At 48.8% G+C, this 11,471-nt stretch overlaps 1 protein-coding gene across 1 annotated transcript in view; it reads right to left on the reverse strand.

Moving 5' to 3' along the window:
- LOC118358630 (microtubule-associated serine/threonine-protein kinase 2) overlaps positions 1-11,471 on the reverse strand; it is a 168,284-nt gene that overhangs the window by 28,662 nt on the left and 128,151 nt on the right. Inside the window, 2 exon segments of the mRNA XM_052480137.1 lie at positions 4,701-4,910; positions 5,128-5,203. Of these exon segments, the coding sequence (XP_052336097.1) occupies positions 4,701-4,910; positions 5,128-5,203 (286 nt within the window).

An 11,471-nucleotide genomic window follows, 5' to 3' on the forward strand; every position in this document is an offset into this window, starting at 1 on the left:
AAGGTGGGAAAAAGGGCTGCCTAAGTATGATCCCCAGAGAGAACGATAGACAGCTGCCTCTGATTGGGAACCATACTCAACCAACAAAGAAATATAAACATAGATTTCCCACCCGAGTCACACCCTGACCTACCAAATAGAGAATTTAAAGGATCTCTAAGGTCGTGACATCTGTCAACCAAACTGATAGAACGAACAACCAGCCGGCTCGAGTAGCAACCCTAGATTTGTGTCGGGACGATATCTTGTGGAAGGATGAAATAGTTTTAATAAATTCATAAAAATAACGTTTTTAATTTAAAATATGTCAATCATTATTTGAATATGTTGGTGACCCATTGTATAAAAGTGAAGCCCTCGAAGCCATTGTTTGGAGGATATCTTGGCACGGTTTTCTGGCCCTCTACGAACACCTGTGCCAATATTTCCTCCAAACACCGGCTTATCTGGCATTATCACTTAAACATACAATAAAGACTGACACTGAGAAGCAGCTAGCTAGCTAAAGCAGAATGACCTCACTGATACAGTGAAAATATACCACGGAACATGCTGTCAGTTTGGACAGAGTAATTTACCACAGAAAACCACCTAGAGAGCACCTCTGATACTTGAAAACACTGAAGGGGGGGGAAGATAGACAAAGTGTGTAAAACACACATCCATCAGGTAGGTATAGTGGAAGGCAGCCTAATAGAGAGTCAGAGACTGTTAATAAACAAGGCCTGGCCAGGTGTCCGTTGGCCACGGGCTAATAGAAACATCCCATAGTGACAGGCAGGTAGCTAGACAGACAGACCAGGCAGGCAGCTAGGCAGGCAGACGGACCAGGCAGGCAGCTAGACAGACAGGCAGGCAGACGGACCAGGCAGGCAGTTAGACAGACAGGCAGGCAGGCAGACAGACACAGGCAGGCTGACTGACCAGGCAGACAGCTAGGCAGGCAGCTAGGCAGACAGCTAGGCAGGCAGGCAGACAGACGCAGGCAGGCAGGCAGGCAGACACACACACACACACACACACACACACACACACACACACACACACACACACACACACACACACACACACACACACACACACACACACACACACACACACACACACACACACACACACACACAGGCAGGCTGACCAGGCAGGCAGCTAGACAGGCTGCTAGGTAGGCAGGCAGCAGGGGCCCTAGGGGCTCCAATCAGCTCCTGAATAATTTATAAAGGTAATGAAAGCGCCAAAGTGCTGAAGATGGAGGGAGGAATGGAGGATCTCCTCCCATTATAGACAAGTGATTGGTGAGTAATGGGCAGCGGTGGGACCGTCATTCACACTCACAACGGCTAATTAACTACGCTGTGTCAGTGTGAGAGACAGTGTGTGTGTGTGTGTGTGTGTGTGTGTGTGTGTGTGTGTGTGTGTGTGTGTGTGTGTGTGTGTGTGTGTGTGTGTGTGTGTGTGTGTGTGTGTGTGTGTGTGCGTGCGTGCGTGCGTGCGTGCGTGCGTGCGTGCGTGCGTGCGTGCGTGCGTGCGTGCGTGCGTGCGTGCGTGCGTGCGTGCGTGCGTGCGTGCGTGTGTGTGTGTGAGAGAGAGAGAGGGAGAGAAGAGTGTCTCAGAGTACACAGACAGAACGAGTATCGTAACAGATATGGACAATTTTCCAAATATGATTAGGACACAAGTATTTTTTGTAATTATCCGTGATCTGAGAAAAGTAATTTTCAGCTGGCAGCACACATCTCTCTTTCACTCGAACAGTGTGAAGGGCTGTGTGCTCCAAACAACTATTGGCTAGTTCATCTGTCTGTAAAGAAACAGGCGGGGTATCGGTTGAGCCCGCTGCAACGATGGGATTAGAATAAGCCGCTCTCCCTCTGCTCTCATTTCACCACACATAAAAACACGCGGTTCTGTTTCACTCAATCGCAGTCACCCGTCTCAGGGCACGAGCCTCCCCTTCTCTAAACATTGTGTACGAAGCAGAATCCGCAGCTAGTCATTGTTGTTCAATCTAGTTATTTCCTGTTGACTTTGCTGAGGTTATATGGTGGATTTGTCTGTCTACGTGGCGTTGTTTAGTATGCCCACTGTCTGTCCGTATAATTATTCCATTCCTGACAACATCTGTCGTTATATCGTGATCCAAACCCATACTTGCTTTGCTATTATTATTTATTCTCGCCCAGGCATGTTTACCGAAGTGACATATCATTAGAAAATAAAATGACAAATGTAGTTTATTTTTTATTATACAAATGTTGTGGCATAAGTGTCCATAGAGAGAAGTTTTGCTCGTCTCGAAAGTGCAACAATATACAGGGGCAAGCGAATTAGCCTTCCTTCATCTAAATCTGTGTCTCGAATAAATGCAGGCACTAGTAGCCAGCCATACATTAGGCTATTTATTAGCCTATTTCGTTGATAATTGAATAGGACTAAAGTAAGTTTTCATCTGTCGGGTCGTCTAACAATGTGTGTCAATGAGTGAAGGAACATAACGATATGCTCTGAGTGATAGCGCAGTAATGTGCACTGGAGGTTTAGACTTTACCAGCATTTAAAGCGCACGTCCGTGGTTTTCCGATCAAGAGTAAATCTGATTCCGAGTATCAAGTGTGATAAAACGGATACGATCGGCACACCCCTAGTGTCTCTGTATGTGTGTGAGTGTGTGCAAATGGGTGTGGCTTTGTGTGTGTTGTGCGTCTGTGCGAGTGTGTGCATCTTCTAAACTACCTGTAAAGACCTGACTACCAGTGAGTGATGGCCAGCCAGCCAAAGGACCACCTCTGACACACTGTGACTGATGGAGAGTGCTGAGCAGGCAACCTCGCTAGCTAACTACCTCATTCCCCACCTCAGGTGACCTGGGCCTCTAAAGTCTACACAGGGGTCCTTCTTGGGCCAGAGGCGGGGGGGTTGCTATGGCGACAAGTCACTCAGGCCCGAGGTCGACGTAGGGGTTGAGGTGGATCAGATGGTCTCCTGTGACGTTTTTTAAATGGTGTCGCCGCGTGGGGTGAATGGATACATGGGAATGGATGGATGGCCTGGCTAGAGGAGGGTTAGAGTAGTGGCCTGGAGCTGTGACAAGACAGAAACTGAAAGGGGGATAGGGTTAGAGGGGTGAAGAACAAGACAATGGAGAAGAGCACTGACCGCTACAACTGGCTCACAACATGGACTGACTGCATGTAGGTGCCAAATAACATACACTGAATCAACATACTAAGGTGTGCGGCAGACAACATATGACAAGAGGTCTGTGACCTTTTCCAAGCCAAAAAAGTTGAAGTATGCAATAGCCTACCATTTGTTACGAAATAATAAGCATCAACTTTCACAATGCCGATCCCTTGTCACAGATATACCTGTAACCAACCACGACGGTCCAGCAGAGACGTTGACCTGACCTCAGTCCAGACATCGCCCCCCCCCAACCGCAAACAGACAACAAGACAACAACTTAACTGGAAAAGCGTTGTGATCACACTCCCATGTGAGTGTGCTCCACTTTCTCCTCCACTCCCTCTGCTCCAAAACATGTTGCAGCACCTCCTCTTCCTCCAGCCTCCTCTGCCACGACACGCGACACATCATCCTGGGCCAGAGCGATGGAAATAACGGGGAAAAAACGTGACGCTGGCCATCCGGATCCTTCCGCTCTGGGTACCTGTTCACTGCCTCATTCCACAGCACGTTTATATCACCGCCACCTACTGCGTTCTGCTAAGCCCCCCGAACCATGTCGCCCAATTAGTTCCGTGAAAGTGATACAACGTTCTTTCTGTTCTCCAAATGTGGCCAGCATGCGGCTCTCGTGGGGTTAATACTCTGTCTGCTTCTTTCTTTCTTTCTCTCTCTGTCTCTCACACACAAACCACATTCTAACAGGCATCAGCCCTAACACAGGATGGTTTAAACAGCCAATCCAAGACTGGAAAACTCCCCGCAGACCCCTCCTCTTATGGCTTCATCCCTCACTCCCTCCCTCCCTCCCTCCCTAACTTTGTCTCTCTCTCTCCCCCTCCCTCCCTCCCTTAGTCTCACTCCCTCTTTCTCGGTGCACCCCTCCTCCTGGGTGTCTGGGAGATTCATCAATCACCTCTGCTGACTGCTGGGCCGTGAAATTAGAATCAGGGAGAGGAGACCCCCCCCACCCCACCCCACCCTCCGTCGACTGGGGGGCGCCGGGCGAGGCCACTAGGAGCAATAATGTCACAACCATGAGCACCCCGGCACTGTAACTGAGATAACAGAGACATCAATGACATCACACACACTATTGAAAGTCCCTCAAATTCTAACACAGACCGACCCGTCTTGTGACTAACATATTGGTGGCATGTGTGGGGGAATGTGTCCCATATGGACAGAAAGAGAGAGAGAGAGAGAGATGGGGGTCGGAGGGGGAGAAGGAGAGAGGAAGGGTGTTTATGTTTTTCTGATGACCTAAACGGGTCAAAGTGGTGTCCTCATCCTATGACATCACGGTGTGTTGACAAACTGCATGACAGACTTGACAGGCTTAATGATGATGAGTGAGGACCTTAGTGAAACAATGCGTGACGGGGGTTAACAAACAGGTGTTTGAACACGAATTGGACGATATCGTCACTTAATTCATTGTTCTACTGATGTTGGCGAATATCAGTGCAAAGGATGAAACTCCTCAAATCCACCGTAACTCCCAAAAGTCCACTCACGTCTTGTAGCAGTTTCTCCAGGTTCTCCTGCAGCTCGTAAAAGTAGTGTGAGGTGATGCAACCCTCGCGGCTTTTATCCAGGCAGTCTCTGGACAGCTCTATGACCTGGTGGTGGATGAAGCTGAGGACCCCGTCGGCCAGGGGCATCACCTTGTCAGGAGCCGAGGACGATAGGAAGTCAGCCAGACGGTCCTCCATCTGAGCCGTGGCCTGGGGACGAGAGGGGGGAGAGTTGACTCACATATGCTCACCTTCCAGACAGCTCATAGGGAGCTTTATTACAATGGAAAAGCTCATTGAAGGACTGTCATAAATTGGTTAAGATTTTAATTCTAGGTATTTCATTTCTGAATGTATTAATGTCAACTAAGTCAAAATAAACAAATGTTAAGACTGATATGAATTACTCATTCTTATGGGAAGGTACCTTGGGAAAGCGCTCCTTGTAGACATGGTTCATCATGACGATCTCATGGTCAAAGGAAATGGGTGAGCGACCAGGGCTGAAAAAAGACAAACATACAGAGCTATGAGTGGAGAACTAAGAGACTGTAGCTTGGTATTCTGGTCTACACCAGTCCAGAGAGACTGTAACTTGGTGGTCTGGTCTACAACAGTCCTGAGAGACGGTAAATTGGTGGTCTGGTCTACATCAGTCCAGAGAGACTGTAACTTGGTGGTCTGGTCTACAACAGTCGTGAGAGACGGTAAATTGGTGGTCTGGTCTACATCAGTCCAGAGAGACTGTAACTTGGTGGTCTGGTCTACAACAGTCCTGAGAGACGGTAAATTGGTGGTCTGGTCTACATCAGTCCAGAAAGACTGTAACTTGGTGGTCTGGTCTACAACAGTCGTGAGAGACGGTAAATTGGTGGTCTGGTCTACATCAGTCCAGAGAGACTGTAACTTGGTGGTCTGGTCTACAACAGTCCTGAGAGACGGTAAATTGGTGGTCTGGTCTACATCAGTCCAGAGAGACTGTAACTTGGTGGTCTGGTCTACAACAGTCCTGAGAGACGGTAAATTGGTGGTCTGGTCTACATCAGTCCAGAGAGACTGTAACTTGGTGGTCTGGTCTACAACAGTCCTGAGAGACGGTAAATTGGTGGTCTGGTCTACATCAGTCCAGAGAGACTGTAACTTGGTGGTCTGGTCTACAACAGTCGTGAGAGACGGTAAATTGGTGGTCTGGTCTACATCAGTCCAGAGAGACTGTAACTTGGTGGTCTGGTCTACAACAGTCCTGAGAGACGGTAAATTGGTGGTCTGGTCTACATCAGTCCAGAGAGACTGTAACTTGGTGGTCTGGTCTACAACAGTCGTGAGAGACGGTAAATTGGTGGTCTGGTCTACATCAGTCCAGAAAGACTGTAACTTGGTGGTCTGGTCTACAACAGTCGTGAGAGACGTTAAATTGGTGGTCTGGTCTACATCAGTCCAGAGAGACTGTAACTTGGTGGTCTGGTCTACAACAGTCCTGAGAGACGGTAAATTGGTGGTCTGGTCTACATCAGTCCAGAGAGACTGTAACTTGGTGGTCTGGTCTACAACAGTCGTGAGAGACGGTAAATTGGTGGTCTGGTCTACATCAGTCCAGAGAGACTGTAGCTTGGTGGTCTAGACTACACCAGTCCAGAGAGACTGTAGCTTGGCGGTCTGGTCTACACCAGTCCGGAGAGATTGTAGCTTGGTGTTCAGGTTTACACCAGTCCATAGAGACTGTAGCTTGGTGGTCTGATCTACATCAGCCCGGAGAGACTGTAGCTTGGAGGTCTAGACTACACTTGGTGGTCTGGTCTACACCAGTCCAGAGAGACTGTAGCTTGGCAGTCTGGTTTACACTAGTCCAGAGAGACTGTAGCTTGGGAGTCTAGTTTACATAAGTCCATAGAGACTAGGATACTGCATGGTAGTAGGGTTCTGTGTTTTTCAGTATCCCTGAGCTGCAGTACAGCATGACAGAAGTGAGCTCCAAGTCCCAAGGCACCAGTAGAGGGATACTGTGGATGGAGGGAGGTCAGGTCAGACAGAGAGGGCATGAGATACATTGAAGAGGATGACAGCTCTTAGGTCAGAAACACAGACATGGACATACATGGCTGCACACATACTGTATGTCACACACACATGAAGAGCTGATGGCTCTTGAGACCAGGCAGGGGATGTGTGCGTTATGTTCCTGACAGTGTGTCTGAGAGCCAGTCTGAGGACCCTATCTGTCTGTCAGGACTTCATCGAGGATTTCATACTGGTGGATGTCTATGGCTGGAAAGGTCAGTTCCCTGGGGAGAGTGATGTGTAGTGGTGATGGCTCATTTAGTCTGTGTGCATCAGCACCTTCTCTCTCTCTCTCTCTCTCTCCATCTCGCTCTCCACATCAAAAGTCTGGCTAGCAGGAACAAATGGAGACAGCCATGACCTTTCTGTCTCTCACTCACACCACCACAGCAGAGAATAAACTGGGGGTTCTGTCTGAAGCAATGAGGCGACAATGAGACTCCCTTCTGAGACATGGTGTGTGAGAGAGAGAGACATTCCAATCTGAGCGGCTGTTTTATATAGCATTGTATTGGAAGCGGTGGGGGAATGTGTGGCCGGCACAAAATTGAATTTGGGGTCCACAGATGTGACTGTTTGTGTGAGTCATCTGTGTGTCGTGTGGAGGTGTGGTCATGTGACCAGGGGGATGAGGTATTGCCTATCGTCCTCCACCGACAGCTCGCTCATCTTATGAACCATTCTGTTGCCTATTACCCAGCATAATTGAATGAGATCACACTGAATGTGACATATGAGGTCAACCTCACAGGAGCTGTTTTATCATCCTCAACACTTTTGCTGGAAGGTGAGCTTCTCAGAACATGTTCGAATATCCTCTGCTTCTCTAACACACGCCTAACATACTAATTTAGTAGAACTGTCTGCTTATAAAATAAAACATATGCCAGTCATCTTCACGAACCGAGAGGAGAAACGTTCTCAGCTCTGAGTCCTGCCACACACCACTGTTCTTTTCTCTTTCTTAAATCACTCAGAAATACAATCATAGCCATGCCACTGCTGCCACAGCAACCAAAAGGTTAGCTCCGACAGAGATTGATGCACAGTGGCTGCTTCATAAATACTCAAATATTTTAAGGATATTTTCCTTTGTCTGTGAGTGGAGTTGCTTTTGAGTGATATGTGACTTTATTGAATAAGCCTCACATCCAAATGAGCTGCTAATAGAATCATTAAGGTCCTGAGAATGACTAACATCAGACTGACAGCCTAGAAAATGACGTTCATAAGTCATTTGAGAAAACGACCTTGAACACAGACTCAAATTATACTTGTGGGAGGAAAGGTTTTTGGATCTACAGTATAAGCCTGTGTGTTAATTTTTGAAATAAACTTGAACTTTGAAGACCGTTGAATCCTGTTGTCGCAATTCATTTATATACTGCAGCACAATACTATTTCTCTTAAAGGATTAGCGTTTTTAGAAACGGGTGAATTGGCTTTTTAAACACTGATGTCAAATTACGTGAAACGGGTGCTCAAAAGATAAAGGTAGAGGATGATTAAGAGGATAAATGAAGTGAATCAGAGCAAGAGAGAGAAGAGAGAGAGAGAGAGAGAATAACATTGCCCCAACACCAGTGAGGCATGCGACTGGGGAAATGAAGGACCTAATTGACCGTGACAGAGAAGAGGCTGGGCAGGGAGGGGTGTGTGTGTGTGTGTGAGGGGCAGGGAGGTGTATGTACAGTGCCTTGTAAAAGTATTCATCCCCTTTGGCATTTTTCCTATTTTGTGACATTACAACCTGTAATTTAATAAATAGATTTTTATTTGGATTTCATGTAATGGGCACAAAATAGTCCAAATTGGTTAAGTGGAATGAAAAAATAACTGAAAATTGGTGCGTACACATGTATTCACCCCCTTTGCTATGAAGCCCCTAAATAAGATCTAGTGTAACCAATAACCTTCAGATGTCACATAATTAGTGAATTAAAGTCCACCTGTGTGCAATCTAAGTGTCACATGATCTGTCACATTATCTCAGTATATATATACACCTGTTTCTGAATGGCCCCAGAGTCTGCAACAACACTAAGCAAGGGGCACCATGAAGACCAAGGAGCTCTACAAACAGGTCAGGGACATAGTTGTGAAGAAGTACAGATCAGGGTTGGGTTATAAAAATTATCAGAAACTTTGAACATCCCATGGAGCACTATTAAATGGAAAGAATATGGCATCACAACAAACCCGAGGGAGGGCCGCCCAACAAAACTCAAGGACCAGGCAAGGAGAGCATTAATCAGAGAGACAACAAAGAGACCAAAGATAACCCTGAAGGAACTGCAAAGCTCCACAGCAGAGATTGGAGTACCTGTCCATAGGACCACTTTAAGCCGTACACTCCACAGAGCTGGGCTTTACGGAAGAGTGGCCAGAAAAAAGCCATTGGTTAATGAAAAAGATAAGCAAACACATTTGCTGTTTGCCAAAGGCATGTGGGAGACTCCCCAAACATATGGAAGAAGGTACTCTGGTCAGAAGAGAATAAAATTGAGCTTTGGAGGTTCTGTCACACCCACACCTTATTTATCTTTGTTTTCTTTATTATTTTTGTTAGGTCAGGGTGCGACGAGGGTGGTATGTGTGTTTTTGTCTTGTCTAGGGTTCTTTGTACATCTATGGGGTTTTGGTATTGTCTAGATAAATGTAGGTCTATGGTGGCCTGAATTGGTTCCCAATCAGAGACAGCTGTTTATCGTTGTCTCTGATTGGGGATCCTTTTTAGGTTGCCATTTTCCATTTTCGTTTGTGGGTTATTGTCTATGTGTAGTTGCATGTCAGCACTCGTTATTATTAGCGGCACATTTGTTTTGTTAGTTTGTTTAGTGTTCTTTGTGTTCTTTGTAAATAAAGAAGGATGTATTATTCACGCTGCGCCTTGGTCTCCTCGTTACGACGAACGTGACAGAATAACCCACCAAACCAGGACCAAGCAGCGTGAAAAGGAGGAACAGCGCTTAATGGGGAGATGGACCTGGGAGGAGATATTAGATGGAGCAGGACCCTGGACACTGCCGGGGGAGTATCGCCGTCCTGAGGAGGAGTTAGAGGCAGCGAAAGCGGAACGGCGATAATACGAGGAGAAATACAGGAGAATAGAGGAACAGCGAAGATATGAAGGTACACGGCTAGCACGGAAGCCCAAGAGGCAGCCCCAAGATATGTTGGGGTGGGTGCACACAGGGAGATTGCATGAGTCAGGTAGGAGACCTGAGCCAACTCCTCGTGCTTACCATGGGGAGAGAGTAACTGGTCAGGCACTGTCTTATGCAGAGATGCGCATGGTGTCTCCAGTGCGCTATTCTAGAATGGGCATCCAGCCAGGATGTATTGAGCCAGCTCTATGTTCTGGATCTCCAATGCGTCTCCATGGTCCAGTGTATCCTGTGCCTCCTCCCTGCACTCGCCCTGAGGTGCGTGACACCAGCCCGGTACCACCAGTTCCGGCACCATGCACCAGGCCTCCAGTGCGCCTCCAGGGTCCAGTACGCCCTGTTCCTCTTCTCCACACTCGCCCTGAGGTGCGTGTCCCCAGCCCGGTACCACCAGTGCCGGCAACACACACCAGGCCTACAGTGCGCCTCGGCAGTCCAGTACGCCCTGTTCCTGCTCCTCGCACTCGCCCTGAAGTGCGGGTCCCCAGCCCGGTACCACCAATGCCGGCACCACGCACCAGTCCTACTGTGCACCTCGGCAGTCCAGCGCGTCCGGCGACAGTTCACAGACTGGAACCTCCAACGACGGGCCACAGTCCAGAACCTCCAACGACGGGCCACAGTCCAGAACCTCCAACGTCGGGCCACAGTCCGGGGTCTCCAGCGACGGTCCCCAGTCCAGGGTCTCCAGCGACGGTCCCCAGTCCAGGGTCTCCAGCGACGGCCCCCGGCGACGGTCCCCAGTCCGGGGTCTCCAGTGACGGTCCAGGGTCTCCAGCGACGGTCCCCAGTCCAGGGTCTCCAGCGACAGTCCCCAGTCCAGGGTCTCCAGCGACAGTCCCCAGTCCAGGGTCTCCAGCGACGGTCCCCAGGCCAGGGTCTCCAGCGACGGTCCCCAGTCCAGGGTCTCCAGCGACGGTCCCCAGGCCAGGGTCTCCAGCGACGGTCCCCAGGCCAGGGTCTCCAGCGACGGTCCCCAGGCCAGGGTCTCCAGCGACGGTCCCCAGTCCAGGGTCTCCAGCGACGGTCCCCAGTCCAGTGTCTCCAGCGACGGCCCCCAGTCCAGAACATCCGGCGATGATCCAAGCAGCGAGGATCCCCAGCCAGGGGCCTATGGCGAGGATCCGCAGTCCAGAGCCTCCGACGACGATTCACGGGTCTGTGCTACAAGAGCGGACTCAGAGTAGGGAAGGGGGGTGGCGTCCAGAGCCGCCACCGAGGTTAGATGCCCACCCAGACCCTCCCATATAGGTTTAGGTTTGCGGCCGGGAATCTGCATCTTTTTTTGGGGGGGGGTACTGTCACGCCCTGACCTTAGTTATCTTTGTTTTTCTTTATTATTTTTGTTAGGTCAGGGTGTGACGAGGGTGGTATGTGTGTTTTTGTCTTGTCTAGGGTTCTTTGTATATCTATCGGGTTTTGGTATTGTCTAGATAAATGTAGGTCTATGGTGGCTAGAATTGGTTCCCAATCAGAGACAGCTGTTTATTGTTGTCTCTGATTGGGGATCCTTTTTAGGTTGCCATTTTCCATTTTGGTTTGTGGG

Source organism: Oncorhynchus keta, chromosome 26 (assembly GCF_023373465.1).
Source record: "Oncorhynchus keta strain PuntledgeMale-10-30-2019 chromosome 26, Oket_V2, whole genome shotgun sequence".
Lineage (NCBI taxonomy): Eukaryota > Metazoa > Chordata > Actinopteri > Salmoniformes > Salmonidae > Oncorhynchus > Oncorhynchus keta.